This window comes from Suricata suricatta, chromosome 3 (assembly GCF_006229205.1).
Source record: "Suricata suricatta isolate VVHF042 chromosome 3, meerkat_22Aug2017_6uvM2_HiC, whole genome shotgun sequence".
Lineage (NCBI taxonomy): Eukaryota > Metazoa > Chordata > Mammalia > Carnivora > Herpestidae > Suricata > Suricata suricatta.
The window spans coordinates 146306758-146327331 of record NC_043702.1 but is presented as its reverse complement, the minus strand read 5'-3'; the positions used below and the strand labels follow the sequence as shown (position 1 = coordinate 146327331).

The 20574-nt window shown below is 39.2% G+C and overlaps 1 protein-coding gene across 1 annotated transcript in view; it reads right to left on the bottom strand.

Moving 5' to 3' along the window:
* The window catches only part of NR5A2 (nuclear receptor subfamily 5 group A member 2), a 115086-nt gene that overhangs the window by 31884 nt on the left and 62628 nt on the right, over positions 1-20574 (bottom strand). The window contains exon 5 of the mRNA XM_029933136.1: positions 17982-18129. Coding sequence (XP_029788996.1) covers positions 17982-18129 — 148 coding nt within the window. The remainder of the gene's footprint in view (positions 1-17981; positions 18130-20574) is intronic.

The window sequence follows — 20574 nt, the reverse complement described above, 5'->3', positions numbered from 1 at the left end:
AAACAGATCATAGGGGTGCCTGGGTGTCTCAGGCAGTTAAGCGTTGGATTTTGGGTCAGTCATGATCTCATAGTTTGTGAGTTTGAGCCCCAAGTCAGGCTCTCTGCTCCCAGTGCAGAGCCCACTTCAGACCATGTCTCTCTTTCTCTGCCCCTCCTGGGCTCGTGAATGCACATTCTCTCTCTCTCAAAACTACATAAATATTAAAAAAAAAATCACAATAGAGATCACAAAATATTTAGAACTGGAAATAGGGTCACCAGATGAGGCTGTGGTATACCACACAACTCTAAGGGATACGCTGACATAGACTATGATGTTAGTGGTGCCCCCTAGAGTTTTGTAGAGTGATATGCATAACTGCAGCGGCATTCCATGTGACAGAAAGTTTCCGACATCGAAACTTCTGCAGATACAATTATGACCGGGCTAAGTGGGAATTTTCAAACACTAAATGCTTTCATGAAAATATACTAACAGAATTTTTAACTCAAGAAGGCTGAATGAAAGCAGCGAAGTAATAAAGATGAGAGCAGCATTTATTGAAATTGAAAGAAAAGAAATAAAGAAACACCAAGGCCAAGACCTTTTTAAAAAGAAGGCAAATAAAATAGACAAAACTTTTCATATTAAGTTGTGAGATTTTAGAAGAATTCCCACTAAAGACTGGAATAAACCAAGAGTGCTTGTTATCATTGCTTCAAGTCAATACTGTTTAGTCAGTAAAATAAAATAGGGAAAGGAAATCAGAAAGGCGAAAGATAAATCTGTATTTCCAGATTATAATGGTCTGTATAGAATGCCCAAGATAAACCACAGAAAACCCAGTTCAAATGAGAGAACTCAGCAAGTTTGTTAAACACAAGTTCAATACATAAATATGTAGGGGAAAAAAAGTTTGCATTCACAATAAATTCTAAGAGTGGCTCTGAATAAATCAATAAAAAACGACATGTCTGGGGAGGAAATTATGTGGCATTATTGAAGACATTGAACCAAAGCACACATGATTAAAGGAAAAATAAACTATGTTCATGAATGGGAAGAACTCAATTCTATGAAGATAATAGTACTCCCCAAACTAATCTTTGAATACAATACAATTCTATTCAAATTCCCATTTATGTTATCTCTGGAATTACAGCAAGCAAACCATAAAGTTCATATGGAAAAGCAAAAGCACAAGAATAATTAAGACTATTTGGAAATATAAAGTAGAGCAAATACTCAACCAGATATCAAGTATATCAAGAAAACTCAAACATGTGGAATTAGCATGGTGATAATCAAATAGACCAATGGAACAAAACAGTACAAGAAGGGACCCAAACATATATAGATCTTGAAAAAAATCTATTAAAAATGTGACCTTAAAAACAGTGGGAAAGACAAGCTATCCAACAGCCTGTGCTGGAACAACAGACTACTAGAAAGGAAAATAAGAGAAGACACAATAAAAAACTAGATCTCTACCTCATATTTTACACAAACATTAATTCTGGGCAGATTAAAGACCTAACTTTGAAAAGCAAAGTTTTCATATATTCAGAAAAGAGCTAAAGGAGGATTTATTTTATGATATATAAAATATATAAGGAAGGATTCCTTAAAGAAGCTACAAATAAGTAAAATAAATAAGTCCATGAGATACAGTGTACAGCATGATACCTATAGTTTAATAACACTGTATTGTAGGGGCACCTGGGTGGCTCAGTCAGTTAAGCAGCTGACTTTGGCTCAGGTCATGACCTCGTGGTTCATGAGTTTGAGCCCCACGTTGGGCTCTGTGCTGACAGTTCAGAGCCCAAAGCCTGCTTCAGATTCTATGTCTCCTTCTCTCTCTGCCCCAGCCCCTACTCACGGTCTGTCTCTCTGTCTCAATAATAAATAAATGTTTTAAAAATTTTATTAAAAAAATAATACTGTATTGTATATTTGAAAGTTGGTAAAAGAATAGATCTTAAAAGTTTTCATTATAAGAAAAACACTGTAACTATGGATGATGATGGATATTGACTGGACTTTTCTGGTGACCATTTTGCAATGTATACATATCAAGTCCTTAACTGTGTACTTGAAACTAATCCAATATGTCAATTATATCTCAATTTAAAAAGGCTACGAAAAGCAAAATCGAATGGTAAAATATTAATGCATGTGGCTACTTCTGTAATAGAAAAGATACATAAATGAAATGAAAACCCAATTATCATTTCTTTCTTTGTATCTTTTCTACCTACCATCATCTATTTACCTGTCTATTGAGGAGGACCCTTCAAATCAATAAGGAAAGACATACCTCCCAATGGGCAAAGGACATGGGTAGGTACCTCAGAGAAACAAAAAATTCTTAATTTCATTGATAATCAGAATGCAAATTAAATCAGGATAATGACAAATTTAATTATATTGTTGATAAGGATACTGGGAAGCCTCAGTTACTGTAGATAGGAATGTAATTTGGCACAGCCACTTTGGAGAACAATTTGAGTATTTCTAGATTTCAAAAGTACTGTTCAGAAATAGATGTACAAGACATCAAGAAAAATGTTCCCTCAGCATTGTTTATAACAAATATCCATCAACTGGAGAATGGATCAATAATTATGGGGTTTGTTATAAAATGAAATACTACAAATTGGTAAAAATGATGATCCGGGCTCTGTCTACCTTAAGGATTCCAGTGCTACATGAATCAAAATAGAAATCTGGAAAACATAACATGGAGCAAAGAAAAGGTAAATTAAGGTGTCTGTTAATCCTAAAAAGCCTTATTCTTTTCTAAGATAAGTTTCTGCAGCTACCTCTGTGAAAGAGGAAGTTTCTGGAAGTTATAATTAGAAATGATACTGTTACAGTATTCACTGACCCGATCCTTTTTGATATGGGTTGTCCTGGAAAAATGCCAGCACATGTGGTTATCCAATTTGTCCTACAATTTCTTGTAGCTAGGGCTAGTAATAACTTTTTAAAATAATTTTAAAAGAAATTGCTCATTATGAGAACTTTATCCTGACCATGAGTATCAAGAACATACTAAAGATTACATGCCGAAACTTTTATTTTGGTATTCTTAAGATACCTAAGAACATGCGTGAATTCATTTCTAAATGCCTATTTCCTGTTATTTTACTCTACTTAGTCTAGTCCTTTGAGTTTGAAGCTAGCCATATTTAAAAAAGGGAAAATCAGTTAATGATCCAGGCTAAGAATCTCTGATAAATTATCAGATTCTGTTCACAAATGAAGATTTGTAAGAAGATAGGAATTTGGACACCAGATGCTTCTTCACATTAAAAAAGAAAATCTGCACAGAGTCAGCACGAAAGATAAGTATGCTATAATTTTAACAGTGCTTCTGACTTTGCAGTGATAAAACTTGCAATCCCATTCCTAAAACTGGTAAATAGGAACCAGCCCTGCATGAAACCACTCTTGGCAGTCTTGAGTGGGATTTTGGTGAGGGGGCGTTGTTAACCATTAAGAAGGGACTTTCAAGAAAGATCCAGAAGGATCAGATTTCCTCCAGATTCATAATGGGTCTACTTAGAATGGCTTATCTTGATAATAAATGACAAGCATTTGTATAGTGCTTTATGGTATACAGATGCAATCATTTCACCAAAAAAAATCAGCAGTGAGTAGTGGGAAAAGTCCAGACTTTGGGGTCTGAGGTCTGTTCTAGTACTTTCTAGCTGGGTGATTTCACGTGGTTGTTTGACTTCTGTTCTCAGAGAAGAGTAGTGAAACAGGAACAGCTAACTGCTTGTCTAAGGTTTTCTATGAGGATTAGAAACAACACGTAGAAGGTGCTCTGCTCACAGAAAACAATAAGAGGTAGCTGTTATACTAAAAAAAACCAAAGAGGTAGCTATTATAATTGAACACACTAATTAAGCAAGTATCACATTTGGTTGTTATTTTTAAGTATTGTTTTTAATACAAACTGTATTCCAGGCATGGTGCTAACTGCTAGGAATATAGAATGAAACAGACCTGGCTTTCGGGTTGTGGGACGCAGGAAACAATTACAAAATAGAGTAAGTGGAGATCTGTGTATTAAGAGACAGGAATTCAGAGGAAGAAGTGTGAGTCTTTCTGTGAAGACTTCTCAGAGAAGGTCATCTTGAACCGGGACATGATGCACTCATCTGACATAAGCAGCCTGCAAGATAGCCACTGATGTCTGCATTTTAGAGCCTAGGAAGCAAAGCTCCTAACAGACTTGCACGTTGTTATTAACTAGGGATGCCGCCGCATGCCTACTGTTCTGTTTCTAGGTGGTAGAACCCAGAAGTCTGGATTTCAAAGTTCTACATCTTCGAACTATGAAAACATTTTAAAACATGCACAAGTTCATGTTTCAATCTTCACTCGTTCCTCCACCCCATTAGTCTCTTGAGTTTGAAGCTAATAATATGAGAGGAGAAAATCTGCTAATATTCCTCTTCTTATACAATTATTATTACTAATTTTTATTAATAAGGCATCATATTATTTTGCTAAACATGTGTTAAGTAAAGAACAAAGTTCATTGTTCTAGAAAGCTTTCAGTTCTCAAATTCCAACAATTTCCTTGGAAAAATTGTTACCCAGGACTTTAGCTCCAAAAATCTTGTGTTTTGTGTGGTTGAAGTCAATTCCCATTGAACCATCAGACTTAGAGACTATGTATTAGTCAGTCTGAAAGAAGAATTTCAACCTTTTTAGGTAAAGTTTAGATACAGTTAACTACGAACATTCAATTCTAGAACATTAGACAGAAAAAGTTGAAGAATTTCCTGGCATAAGCATTCTCCAGTTGGTCACTCCAGTTTGTCAGATCACCATTATGTGGGGCCTCGTCAGCCTAGGCAGGAGACGAAATTGTTTATTATTTGACGTTGGTTTGATCTTGAGATTTGCAGTAGATAAAATAAAGGCAAGTGGCTTGAGTTTGCTTCCTCTGACATACCTCAAGATATCAAAGGTAATAATGGTTCCTTTGGTTAGTAGATCAAAGATTTTAAACTGTGGCTTGGTACTGAATTAATATAGCAGTTACTGCTGACAGGAGAAAGGCCTTTTTCATATCTCTGTATAGCCGAGAAAATTATATCTGAGAAGAGGAATTTCCCAATAAGGGACCTTCACTTATATGACTTTTCCTGATGTAAACACAGATGCTTTAAATGATAATAACTTATTGATACCATGTGTCAGATGTGCTAAGTTCTTCACAGTAATTACTACATTTAACCCCTCCCAACAATCTTTAAGTAGACCATTATTATTTCAATATTACCAATGGGGAAATTGAGGTGATGAAAGTTGTGTAAGGATGCAAACAGAAAAAAAAGCTGAGCTCAAGGCTCCAGTCCACCACTAGGCCATGCCACTTCAATAGGAGGGAACTATTCTGAATGCCTCCCCTTTTCCTCCGCTGCCATTTCATGTATTACTCTTGCAGACCCACCCCTAAGATTTCCTTTCCTGTGTGGTACAGAGGGACAAGTCTGGGTCAGAAAACCTGGGTGGAGCATGGGCTTAGACTCCTCGCCCCTCCTTAGGCACGTGAGCCATGTTGTGCATCTAGTCATATTCCATAAAATTACTGTAACTTTTAATAGTACAGGTAAAAAGCATTTTCTAAACAAACTTCTGCATGTAAATCAGAATGGTGGTAGGGGAGATAGAAAGTCATTGTTTCATGGGTGGAACATGGTTTGATCTTCAATGCTGGAAGATCAAAGAAATTCTGGAGGTGGATGAGGGTGACGACCGCAAAACAATACAATGGATTTCATGCGACTGAACTGTGTACACTTAAAAATGGCTAAAATGGTATATTTTGTGTCATATATATTTTACTACAATTTGTGAAAATAAAAGAAAAACTCTGTACCTTAGAAAAAGAAGTCCCACATAGATAGTAATACTGACATAATAGTTATTTTCTCTTAGGTCAAACAGTAGAGAGAAAGGAATATTTCAGGTGTGCTAGCAATGATTATTTATTACCAAGACGGACAAAATGATACACAATTAGAATGCGGTCATGCCCCGTAAGGATTAGGCAGAACTGTACAAGTGGAGGTCTGCATTGTCACTCAGGTCACGCTGACCGTTATGCACGGCACAGAGCTCCGTGCCCCCCCGGTGAGGCTGGGAGAATCGAAGTATGAGCGAATGTGGGCCAGATGCCTTCCTCCTATGTTCAGGGCATGCAGACACAGCACATGCAACAGGGCCCTGATGCAATGAAAGGTAATGTGCATGCTTCACTCTTCTAGGAAATTATTTTATGCATCACAAAGACAACATTTTTAGATTTAGTCGAAAAGGATGCGCACCCCAAAAATGATACCTAATTTTGAAAAAAATGCAAAAGTGGTATTTTAAGAATTACTGAAATCCATGTCTGTGTTCTTTTCTTGTGTGTGGAGTCCGAAAAGTTCAGTGCAAGACCTGACTCTGCATGACCATGCACAAGTCACTTAACCCCTGTGAGTCTCAATTTTCTTATCCTGAAGGGCAAGGTGGACATGTTGCAGGTTCGGTTTTTTGGTAAAATACTGGGATTTGGTTTCCTTTCAAAGACTTATTTTTAGGTTTATTTATTTTAGAGAGACAGAGTTTGAGCGGGGGAGGGTCAGAGAGAGAGGAAAAGACAAAATCCGAAGCAGGCTCCAGGCTCTGAGCTGTCAGCACGGAGCCTGACAGGGGCTCGAACCCACAGTCTGCAAGATCATGACCTGAGCTGAAGTCAGACACTTAACTGACTGAGCCACCCAGGCAACCAGGCAACCCTGGTTTCCTTTCAGATCTGAGGCCAAAGTTTCTGTCAGAAACTTGGGTGGGGAGGGTGTGGGGATTAGGTACAGTATTTCCTGCTGGACTTCCTGGTGACCCCATGCACAGTGTCCCCAACTTTCTTCATGCCTCTGATCACAGTCAGATTTGTGTAACATGAGGATTGAGAAAGGCTTCTTTTCTTAAGTGTTTTTTTGTTTTTGATGCTGATTATATTTTTAAAATATAGTTTATTGTCACATTGGTTTCCATATAACACCTAGTGCTCATCCCAATAAATGCTTTCCTTTTTTTAAAGTAATCACTATTCCAACATGGTAACTTACATCCCAGAGATCAAGAGTTGCATGCTCTACCGACTGAGCCAGCCAGGCGCCCACAGAAAGGTATTTTCATTGACAAAATAGGATGGACGAGACTTATGTGTGTACAGCACGCATTGGTTGAGTGAGAAGAAGGAACGGAACGGCAGAGAAGCAGTGGCCGATGCATCATACAGTGTTGCGCCGATGTGTTGTGTATTAGACTTTCCACTTGACACACTCCACTTTTTTCATTAGTGCCCCTGGGTCCTAAGTGCAGTTCTCCATCATACTGAGGAGTTTCCTTCTCTTTGAAAGACTATATGTTGCCAATTCATACATTGCCTAGGACACTGGCTCTGCACATAGTAGACACTCAGTATACATTGTGGGATTCACTCTTTCACACGGGCAAAAGGCCTTTAAACTTCACATTTGTTCTTGGTTTCTGGCATGAATTGGTCTATTTGGAATTTAACTCTCTTAACCAAACATGGCCAGAACTCAAGACTGGACTCATTGGATTTTAGCAGTAAACTAGAAAGAAGATTTAACGAATTCCTCAGAAGTAAGTCACTTAGGGACTCCATTCTAGAAAACACCCCAAGGCTGGGTCATCCCAGCAGTTCACTAGTATGTCAGATTTACCGTGACCACACTAGCCATCTAGCCTCTTCCGAGTCTAGACTAATACAGCCGCTGCATTCTGAGATTTTAACGGCTCGGTGGGTACTGCTGAAGCAGAGGGAAAGAGTAGGCAGGGTTGATGTCTTTTTCCTTGCTGTTTAGTCCCAGTTTGCCAGACCAATACAGCTCTGAAAAATCATCTCACTAAATAGCAGTAGTTAGCAAAATGACAATATTTGTATTAACAACTAAAAAATAATAAATATTTTTTAAGCGTAAGCTGCTCAGAAATATGCCTAAATAAATGCTATTTAGGCAATTATATTCTCGTGCCAGTAGATAACAAATGATAATCACTTCTTCCATGGCTGTAAATACGTATTGATTAAGTTCAAACTTAGAACTCCAAAATGAATTATATCTGGCCACTGCTAAACTGCTTTGCTCACTGAAAGAAAAAAAAATCCACACAACACCTATTATACCGCATTTAATTAAGACAAGCATCAACTTTATGTGCCATCATTTGCTTCTGCCAAATCTCTATGGTGTAAATATTGAACGGTGGCATCCCTTGAATGCTAATCAATCTTTTCTGAATTTCAAATGATTACATAAATTTTAGGAAATGCTTATTTGCCAGCATTACCCTCAGCTGCATATATATCAGCGGGGCATTAGTATGAAGATATGCATAGTTATTTGACAAGTGTCTAGTGAGTGTTTTTCTAAATTAGAATGTCATATATGAAAAAGGTAAAAGCAGAGTCTGAATGCTAATTATAAGAAGAACCCTGGAATCTCTCCTTTGCTTATCTAACTTCAAGGGGAACAATTTAACCAATGCACTTGGGTGAAGATGTGAGGTGCACGCACTGCATCGCTAGACAGGCCAGTAAGTGTGACCGTGTGTGTGAGCAGATGTGTGAGTGTGGCACACGCATGTGTGAGTGCATGTGTGAACAGAAGTGGGTGGGTGTATGGTCATAGTTAGAGGAAGGCTATAATAAAGCAAAGAAAGACAATTACCACAAAATGGGAAGGCTGGTTTTTGCTGTTTTAAGACCATCTTTTAAGCAGATACCAGTAAATAGAAATTTGCAATATGCAGACTGTTGTGTTGGTTTCAAAACTGAATTAGGGGCACTTGGGTGGCTCAGTCGGTTGGGCATCTGACTTCAGCTCAGGTCATGATCTCATAGCTAGTGGGTTCAAGCCCCATGTCGGGCTCTGTGCTAACAACTCAGAGGCTAGAGCCTGCTTCAGATTCTGTGTCTCCCTCTCTCTCTACCCTTTCCCCATTCATTTTCCTCTCTCTTAAAAATAAAAACATTAAAAATTTTCTTAACCTGAATTAATATTCAGACATATATTCTATCTGTGATGCACAGATAGAAATTTTTACTGGTTTTCTACCCTTCTGAAGTTTTTCTGACACTTCTGGAGGAAGGTAGTCAACTAAAGAATGGGACCGGGCAGTTCTATTTCACTTTCTAGGTTAGCTGGAGATTTGCTTTATAGCTAAGTATACCTGCACCATCATTCTCTGATTTATAAAGTGAATAGTCCGTTTTGCTTTAGGCACTGCAAACACACAGTTTAATCATTGTGATCAAATCTCTCTGTTGGTTTTGGAAACCTCTTTTATTAAATGGATTTCATGTTGCAAAAAAGTAAAAGGCAAATTCACTTCCCCCGTTGTCCCTGTTGCTTTGCTCTATCTTGGGATGCCTGGGCGGCTCAGTAGGCTAAGTCTGATTTGGGCTCAGGTCATGATCTCACAGTTCATGGGTTCAAACCATGAGTCGGGCTCTGTGCTGACAGCTCAAAGTATGGAACCTGCTTTGGATCCTGTGTCTCCTGAGATTAGAGGCCAAGATGGCAGAACAGCATGGAAGTTCTCTCGTCCCGGATTCCGTGTCTCCCTCTCTTTCTACCTCTCCCCCATTCACGCTCTGTCCCTCCCCCCCTCTCTCAAAAATAAACATTTTAAAAAGTGAACAAAAAAAAAAAAGAATTGTGCTTTCTTATTGCACCCCCATCCCCACCTCCTCTGCGAACAGGACACTTACTCTGTCAGCAGGGAACCTCAGACCCAACAAGCTTCTGGGCCTCTGGAAAACTGGGCCAAAAAAAAAGTATCCTCTCTCTTTTTGTAATACCCTACATTCCCTTCTCCAACAGTGTGTTCTGGGACATTTCCAGGCGACTCTGGAAGTGGTGAGGGAGCTCTGGACACCAACTGGGCACCGATGCACACACCCACTAGGGGTCTGGAGCTCAGGAAGAGCAGGTGCAAGAATCCCGACACAGCCCAGGTGGGAACAATTTTTCTCTCCCAAGACAACCCTGTAACTGGTTAATCATCAGGTGACTCTGCAAAATTATTTCCTCTGCACAGGAGGTGGGAGTTTGAAAAGTTTCGTCACAATTTGTACTGCAAAGCCATGCTAACATCTGGACTTGGGTTCGCAGGTGGAATTGCAATGTAATTGAGTTTTTCCACCCTCCTCTGCCCGACTGAACTATCCTTCCCTGGGGGAGCAAACGACCAAGCAGGTGGCATGAGGGAAGTATGCATGGCAAAGTCTTTTCTCAGCACAGGACACAGGTAGCTTCATGAGAGTCTTTCTTACTGAGCAAAAATGGAAAGAGTCTTCTCTTAAGGGCCCCTGAGTGAACCCCCATGCTTTCTGGGCTGTTAACACAGACGCCTCTACAAGTCTCTTAAAGAGTCCATGTTTAATATTCCTACAGGTCCTTATAGTCTCGTATTAAGTGAGATATGAGATCAATAGTTGCTCTGCAATTCTTTGCCCATTTATAAAGATTTCATTTTTCAAATGAAGTGTAGATATATGCCAGTCCTCAGTGATGAGAGAGCTCCCATTGTGATTGCTTGTGATCAAGTCGTAAGCTCTGCACAGAGGTGCTGACTTGGGCTTGGGTCACATGAAACCTGTCTCCCTATTGGCATTTTGCTTGACCAACGGTCAAACAGGGAGTTCTGACAGCGTATCTTGGCTGGGTTCTGATATTGAAAGTCAGGAGGAGAAATTATATTCTTAGGAAAACAAGGGATAGATCTTTATTTAAATAGCAAAGCAGAATTACCAGACAAAATTTAAAAAAAGAAAAAAAACACTTGTTATATCAAAAACTAAGCCTACTGGAAAGCTAATTACTGAAACTCATCCACACTTTCCAACTCGTGAACACAGTGCAATATTATTTAGTACTAAAATTGTCAACATTATAATGCATGCACAGAGTTATGGTGGGGCCCTTCAGCAGACTAGAAGGTTCAACCTGAAGGCAGAATTCACCAACTCTCCTCACCAAGAAGATTCATCTCCTGAATTTTGGCTCCTCTCTTTTCTTAGGGTTTTTAACGCTGACAACCACCAAAGAGAAAAGAGTAATGTCACCAAGTTACTTTTGTTCATATTCTCCTTTTAACATTACAAGGAGCTCAAAAAGATAATAAAAGAGACAAACACGTAATGAAGGCTATGACATTTAGCTTTCCTAAAGTACAGCAAATAATCCAGAGAAAATGCTAAACCTCCAGGCAACAGTAAACTATAAGGAAGGATTTTTTGGAGATGGAGGTACCAAGGTTGAGGCAAATGCTTTCTACCAGCTTCCTGAAGCTCTGAAACCCAGAGTTCACCTCATCATGAAACAAACAAAAAACAACCTATGATATATTTAGAAGCCAAGGGAAGTAAAAAGCTTTATTATTAGTATTTTCATTCAATAAAGATTGGAAATTCACATAAAGCAGTCCCCTGTTTACACATGAGAGTTTGGTTTTCTTTTTGGTCTATATTCCTCAAATAGCTGTCCTAATACTATACATCATTCTGTCTATATAGATGGCGCCTTGGCATGTATGTAGTATTTTTAAATTATTGATTGAATTTCAGAGTTCAAATGACTGAGGAAGATACTGTACTCTTGCAGAGAAAACACAGACTAGCATTTGGGGTTGTTAGATGTAGACCTGGCTCTAGGCCTATAATGTTCAATAAGTTACCTAGTTTTTATAACTCCAACCAGGGAGGGAGATGATCTCTTAGGGCCCTTGCTTCTGTAAGAGAGAAACTGAGTGATCTGCTCCCCTGAAGATGTTTCACTACTAACACTACTAGAGAAAAGCATTCCTGCCACTTCCTTTCCTGCCTCATTTTGGAATCAGACACTCTTAGTGTCTCAGTTTCAAACAGAACTGAAATACTGATCATTAGTACTTAATTCCAGTCATAATTTCATTCACAAAGGAGGACTCTGTTTAGTCTCTATTTTCCTTAGGAAAAAACCCTTTCATAATGTGAAGACTTCTATCTTTACTTTCTAAACTAAAAGAAAAGATGTCAGATTCTCTAATGTTTATCCATAGGATCTATTTTCTAGCTGTTCTTAAAATTTGTGCCTGCATTCTTATTGTTCGTGCTAATTTTTCCAGTTCCTATTACTTGTTTTGTTTTTTTAACTTAGAAGTTGGAAGGAAAAGCCTTCTTTAAATCATGAATGCAATAAATATTTATTAAAAACCTATACTATGTCAAGTGGTATGCTAGGAGCAAAACAGATAGACTTCCTGTGTTCATGGACATGTCAGTTTATTAATCTGTTAGATAAAAAGCTTTTGCTTCACTAAAAATACTAGAACAACCGTAGAGCACTCTTTGTTTACTTTAAGTCTTAGACATTTCACCAACAGCTTGGATGGTAATTTACGTTAGAAGTAATACATTTAACTCTTTTAAAGTAAAGGAGTTGGGGTGCTTGGGTGGCTCAGTCCGTTAAGCATCTAAATTCAGCTCAAAGCATGATCTCTATGGTTCATGAGTTTGAGCCCTGTGTCAGGCTCTGTTCTGTCAGCACGGAGCCTGCTTGGGATCCTCTGCCCCTCCCCCACTCACACACGCACTCTCTCGCAAAAATAAATAAACATTAAAAAAATAATAAAAGGAGATGCGATCTGACACCAGAATGCCTGAACCTGGAGATGAGGCAAACAGCCCGGCAGCCAGCTTTGTTCTTGAATTAAGCATGTTCAGTGCTTTGTACCAAGAAGGCTCAGGTGGCAGTTTTGTGAAGGGCATCTAACCGGGAGTAGCTTTCCTTGTTGAGCCTTCCCCAAGGAACCACAACCCGTCTTCCCTGGGGCAAATGCCTCCCTGAGAACAAGTCCTGCCTGGGATGTGGGATGGTATAATCAATGCCTCATTCAAAATTTAGAAAGGTGGTGTGAAGCAAAGAGCTACCACTATGAACAAAGAATATGATTTTGTCCATCTATTTCAGTGTAGACAAGAGTCCATCAGTGTCACAACATTCCTCAATTACTGCTAGTTAACATGGGCTGGAAACCTATGGTTTTACATTTGCTTGAAAGACACATGCATTTATCACCTGGTTTTTAGCCATTACTATTCTTTTTAGATTTTCTGCAAATTAGCTTTTTTAAAGAGCTAATAAATGAACATCTCCCTTCACACATTGGGAGAATAAAAACTGATAACAGAAATAATTTGATTTTGGGGCACCTGGGTGGCTCAGTTGATTAAGCCTCCAACTTCTGCTTAGGTCACGATCTCACGGTTCATGAGTTCAAGCCCTGCGTCGGGCTCTGTGCTGACAGTTCAGAGCCTGGAGCCTGCTTCAGATTCTGTGTGTGTGTGTGTCTCTCTCTCTGGCCCTCCCCTCTTGCATCTGTCTCTCTCTCTTAAAAATAAACATTAAAAAATTTTTTTTAAAAAGAAAAAATAATTTTTGAGAAGGTATTAGAGTTCTCTGAAACACCTAGTCTCAGAAAACTAACCTGCTCCTGAGGGATGTCTTTTAGCTAAACTACCTCCTATTACATGTTGGTAAAGGCTTTGTTTTGAATTTAAAATCAAGGAAATCCATCTATTTCATCAGTAATATTTTGTTAAGACTCTCCTGTGTACCAGACAATGCATTAGAAACCAGGATACAGAGAAAAATAAAGGACAAAACCTAACCCCAAGTGAGACCCAGTCTACAGCATGTCAGCACAGAAACACTGCAGGGCAGGGCAGAATCTTCCTTCCATTTCAGCGCACGTAGCCTACACTTGGGGCAAATATTAGCTACTTCTTTAGCTGGGAAAAGCCCCTCAAAGAGAATGACAATCTCTTTAACTCAGCTGAATATAAAAGAGTGCTTTGAGAAATACTGGCTAGCCAGAGAAGAGAATAATTTACAACAAATCAAGGGCATTCATTGTGGGAAACAAGATGCAATATGTTTCTGGCACTTTCTCTTGCCACTTGGGATATAACAAGAGTCCAGCAGCATCCAGCCATTGAGTCTTGAGGCTAAGGAAATCCAAAGGCTAGAGAGGAACATCTCAGTCGGCACCTTCTGATTACTTGCACTTTGAGTACCATAGTAATATTCCTGATGGGCTGGAACACGTAGTAACATTACTCAGGATGCTGTGGATAAAAACCAGGTGACTGCTTCTTCCCAATTCTGCGTTTGCTTCCAGGAGATCAAGTTTGTGGGAATTCATGTCTTTGGAATGCACGCAGTAATGACATTATTTGAGGGTCATGATTCCACATACTTCTATGAGATTTATTTTTGCATTGTTGGTGAAAGACAGCAAATTTCCTTTTATCCGTCACTTTGATTCTTTTTTAGAAGGTGGGAGTACAAACTGATACATAAACATCAAAAATTTTATTTTCTCTTCTCTTGAGTCATCAGTTGTAAGTGGCCAACTTAGAATACCTCCTTTTCTGCCAAGTTATTGAGGGGTTCAAATTATGTTATCTCATAGGGGAAAACAGATATAGATATATTTTAATTTAACAGCATTAAGAAAACATAACAACTAGCAGACTGAACTCCTAGAGTCTACTATATTATATACACAAAAATATCCTGAGAGAAGGGGCATTTTTTACTTTTACTTTTTTTCAGACAGCTTAACCAATTGATATCTGCTCCTGGATATAACTTGAGGATGAGAAAAAAATCAGGCAGCAGAATAGAAAATTTTTAGCCAACCATACTTTTTAGTTTAGTCTTGTCATTAGCTTCTTGTACAATCAGGAAATCAGTCTTAGTGAAGAATGACTTTTAGGAGGAGGATGGCTGCTCCCGGAACTTGATTTGGCTTAACTAACTTACTATCACTCCTCTAGAGTTTTCTTTTTAAGAAAAGAAAATTTTAATGTTTATTTTCAGAGAGAGAGGGAGACACAGAATCTGACTCAGGCTCCAGGCTCTGAGCTGTCAGCACAGGGCCCAACACAGGGCTTGCCAAAGTCAGACGCTTAACCAACTGAGCCACCCAGGCACCTCCTTCTCTAGAGTTTTCTATTCTGGTTCAAACACCCAGAAAGCTGGGACTCATGTGGGGCTTCTTTATCCTAAGTAGCATATCCCATGGTTTGCATTCTATGGAGTTAAAACCACCCCCCACCCCCCCGAACATACTCTCCAGCCTTGCTCCTCTCCAGTCCACTTTCCACATCACTTCTAGAAAAGCAAATTAACTTATGTTACCCACCTCACACCTTTTTTGAAGACTCTGTCTACACTTCCTAATTGCCCAAAGAATGAAGACGATGGCACCTATTTTTGTAAACCACTGCATCCCCAATGCCTACCTTAGCACCAAAAGTGTAGTAAGTGCTCAGTACACATTTGTTGAATGCTTTAAGGCATTCCATGACTGGGCTCTTGCCCACCACTCCAGGCAAAACTGAGGCTTCCCTCAAGCCATACTGCTCTCCTACTGGCCCCTGAAGTCATCTTGCTCTCTCTTGCCTTCATGCTTTTGCATCAGCCAATCTTCTGGCATAAAATGTTGTGCCTCCTTGGGCTCACATCCCACTTGCTCTCACCAAATCTGGGTGGGAAACACTGTTTCATCTCCCACCAAGAGAATACTACTATAGTCCTCTTTCAACGCAGCCCCTGACCACTGATCAGTCCACAAAGTCCCCATTTTCCTCCAGGATCAGAGAGGCTCAAAAAAAAGCTGGGCTGGGATCAGAACATATCCGTTTTCAGACTTGACAGGGCTGGGGTAGGGTGCGGTGGGGTCTACAAGGCTCATGAGTGTTTGAGACAGTGGGTGCTGACTCTGGACTTGGGTGTGGCTTTCAAAGGTGGTTCTACTAGGATTTCATTCCCATTACAAAAGTAATAGGTGGTTGGAGCTAGCCTGAATACCTAAAGGTTAATTATTCCCATATCTCAATAAAGGTGTCAAAAAAAGATTATTTATTGTTTCCCTAGAGGAAAATGTTTTCCATATGCAAATTGGAAACTACCTGAACTTTACTGCCAGTTGCTGTTTCCATGCTTCTTTAAAAACAAACTCTTGGCTAAAACGCATGTACCTCTCATACAAAAGCCATACTTTCTTTTTTTTTAATCCCCGTAAACAACAAACAGGCATAGTTTTAAGGGACAGTGAGCTAGCTATTCAGTGGTGCTCAGACTCCTGACACAGTCAACACACTCAATCAAATGAGAGTGTGTGGCTGAGGTTCTGGTCAATTTACAGCCCAGTGGTTCAGGATGGTGATCTGTGAGGTTCGGAGGTGGCAAGCACTTCAGAACCACCATCACACTCCCTACTTCCATTGTACTGGCAGAGAACATAATAATATTGAAAAATGATGAGGGAAAGATAAAAGGGATGAAAACAAAACGTGGCTCATGGTTAATCTCTCCATCTTCAAATGCAATGCAGCTATTCAACTAATTTAAAATACCATTGAAGTGACATGACTCTCTTTAAATATTTTATCACTAAGATGCTGTAAGATTTCCTACACATATATTACCACGTTTTCCATTTAATTACTGATCAAATGTGCTAGTTGAAAAGACTAAGATCTTGCCATAAACCAGAATGATTTGTGAGATTACAGTATGTAGGCCTGTGCGATCTTCCTCTTGATTTTCTAAACACTGTTCATGGGTAAAAGATGTAGACTTACTTGAATAGAACCTTCCTATTTATAGTGGTTAATACAGAAACCACACAGGACCCAGTCCTGGCATTATAAACCTTTGAACACTACATCTATGAAATTCTGTTGTCTTTTTAAATTTTCAGTAACATTTCTCTTTGCTATATTTATCACATTTTCCAAAATATGAAAACATTCTTTTTATTTTAAATGTTGACTACATGTGAAAAATTAACTCTGGTTCTATTACTTCAAACTATCCCTTTATTAGCAACAGTTGTGCAGGACTGTCAAGAAGAATTTTAAAATGAAAGCACCAAATTTGGAGAGCAGACACATCTGTTTTACTTTGCAGTTTGTTTTATTGTTTTATTTCTTAGGCTATGAATTCACGACTATCTTTTAACTGAAGACTAAAGAAAAAACACATGTGGGTAAATCTGATTTCTGCATTTTTTTTCATTTGGGGGAAGTCACCTCCCTCAGCTGTCTGCCAATAAGTAATAAATGAACTTGGCAAAAAGTTTATTTAAGTTGGCTTTATTAAGCCAACAAAATACAGAAATCAAGTATGGGACAGGCAGAAAAATCTGTTCCTTTGAAGTCAATAAAAATCCATCTCCTTAATCCTTTTTTTATTCCAAGCAGTGGTGATTTTTCTCAACTGACTCACTGAGAACCTTGATTTAGCCAATCTGTCTTGCTTAGTTATCTTTCTTCTCCAAAGCTTTCCTAAAGAAGCATCCTTTCCCCTTGACAACCATCATCTTTTATACTTGCATAGTGATGCATCTGGTTGTAAACATTCTCTGGTTAATCCTGATAGAGATTTCAGAAACAGGTTTTTAATTACTATCCATATTTTACAATAAAAACAGCAATAGCTTGCAAGCTGTAACAAAAGGCACATAGAAACGCTCAACAGCAGAAGGATGGCTACAATTTGATACCATATGTCTTTCCTAAGCCAGCGCCATTCAACCTTCTGGCACAGCTTTACATATACCTGCGGCCTACTCATTGTGTCCATTATGAGAGAAAATTCAGGACTGCAGTCTAATAGCTCCTTTCCCACACCCTCGGCCATCTACTAACAGGCTATGAATCATGTATTTTATACATAAAAAATGTATATGTTATATATAATACATATATGCATAAAAATATGTTCATGCTTAAAGATTTCATGATGTGAAAAGGGCATTACCTCGGTAGAACAAAAACACGTATTGACTTCAAGACCTCATATCGTAACATTTGGTTATACGTAGTATGAGAAAGGATTCCTTACCTAAACTAAAGAGCACCAAGAATTTCAGACACACAAACTCTCGTTGATCAAACTGTAGAGAGCGAAGCTTTGCCACTAACTCCTGAGCGTGACTCATGAGATTGTTGAGGGTGGCCCCGGCTTGGGATGCTATGATGGAATAGTCCACCTGCAACATGGAATGACAGTTTTAATGACCATCAGAATCAGAAACATGTATTTTATTTGAAACTTTTAAGAACTGTGGGTAAAATTAGATTGCACTATAGATTTATAACCAAGGAGACACTACCTCTGAAAATGGTTTGAGACATGCTATTCTTTTGAAATGTATCATAATTACTCTGAAAAAAACCCTAATCGTTTTGATAACATTTGTAGGGAACAGATTTTGCCGACCTAAATTTTATAGGTAACATAAAAGATGAAGATACCTTCATCTTTTTTCTAGTGTGAAATGACATTATCACATAGGCTAATGTCTTCAACTCTCACAAATGAGTTTAAGAAAAATGTATGATCCATACAAAGGGAATCCAGAATAGCATTCTGTGAGTACATGACGATATTAACTAGTGCATGAGGAAAGTCAAGGCAGAGATAGGTTTCCATTTTCATTTCATTAAGGGACTATATTTTAAAGTAGTCATTGTTCAGGAATGCATGCTTGTGGATACTGTAAGAATTGCATTTAGATTATTCTTAAGCTGTTGCTTCCTAAAATGCAACAACTACATTTTCATATGGTTATTAATACATTTTCCTCTAAAAACAGCAATGATCTTATCAAGAAGAATAATTGCTTGGGGCATCTGGATGGCTCAGTTGGTTGAACACCTGACTCTTGCTTTTGGCTCAGGTCATGATCGCACGGGTTCTTGAGAGTTCGATCCCCGAGTTGGACTCTGAGCTGACAGAGCAGAGCCTGTTTGGGATTCATTCTCTCCTCCTCTCTCTGCCACTCCCCGCTCTCTCTCTTCCAAAAATAATAAACATTTAAAAAGAGAAAAGAACTTCTTGATTGGGAAAACAAAACAGAAAAAGGTTCATTTTTGTTGTTCATTTTTAAAAAGGTGCTGTAATGTGCCAATCTTAGATTATTCGTGGGGACATAAAAAGTTCAGCTAGCAATAATAAGTTAAGATGTTGGGCTGGCTGTCAATGCCGGCACTGGCTTGGCGGCTGCAATGGGAGCATAACGGGAAAGCCCAGTTGGTACCTGATCCTTTTTGTACTGGAGAGCTCTCGGGCAACCAGATACTCTTTTAGGTGCATTTAATATTTGCAGCAGCAGCAAATTTGTCTGGGAGGCAAGTCCTCATCTGCCACTCACCCGGAGCAGACTGTATTAAATTTTTATATTTATTGACATTTCATTACCATAATTGACTGCACTTGCTTCTCTAGGAGAAGGCACAGGGCTGCCTCCTAAGCAGGAGAACGAGTCCCTAGAGTAGAATTTGCAATTAAAAACAAGGCAGAATGGATTTTTTTTATTGTGTAAATATGATGAGTTGAATTTTCAGCTTTAACTAGAGAATACTGGGTGTACGGAAACCTTTTTCAAGAGTGGGAAAAATTATGAGTCGGTGGAAAGACGACCCCCAAAGGTGTCAATCAGTTTATATAGAGTCAACTATGCATGAAAAAGCCACAGTTACTGTGTGTTCTAGGTGTGCTCTTGTAGGGGTGTCCTACCAGCTTTGTCCATGTGCTGGCATCTGTCCGCTACATTTCAACATCAAGCGTTCTAAGAACTCCGCTGGTTTCTGATAATGTGTGAAAGCCAGGGCCAGTACAGAGGCAACCTGAATGGTAAGCTGGAGGACAAGCAGACCAACTCTATGGAACATTCTGGATGATCTGGGGAGCACCCAAAGGCATGTCTCCATTATCACTTTGCCCGTTCTCTTACAGGGAACTCTCTATTCCGGGGGAGTTTTCCTTCACTTAAAAGTGGTGCCTGGGGTGCCTGGGGGGCTCAGTCGGTTGAGCGTCCGGCTTCGGCTCAGGTCATGATCTCATGGTTTGTGGGTCGAGCCCCATGTCGGGCTCTGTACTGACCACTAGCTCAGAGCCTGGAGCCTGCTTCAGATCCTGTGTCTCTTTCTCTCTGTGCCCTCTCCTGTTCTCACTCTGTCTCTCTCTGTCTCTCAAAAATAAATAAATGTAAAAAAAAAAAAAAGTCGTGTCTGAGCCTTAAATTCTTCAAAAACTATACACATGGTCTAACCACCCCAGATAACAATAATATAAGTCCTACAGAGACAAGGGAATGCCAGCGGGAAGGCCCTTGTAGGGTCGCAGAGGCCAAAGAAAATTGGGACAAGACAGGCAGGGATCTGGGTCAACATGGCCATGTATAAACAAAGCGTCTTAGCCAAGTCTTATGAAGCCTCTACATCCCTTAGGATCCCGATTGTTAAATAATGCAGTGAGGCTAGATAAGAAGCGCCTCCCACTTCTGTGATTATCGGGAAATAAGAGTACTCAGGACAATACTAGCAATTCAAGCTTGGAATAAATTGTTTAATGTACTGCAGCTATAGTTTAGGAGGTATGGAGCACATTTTAATCAAAATCACCAGTGACGCCTTAAATCAGGAAGGTGCAC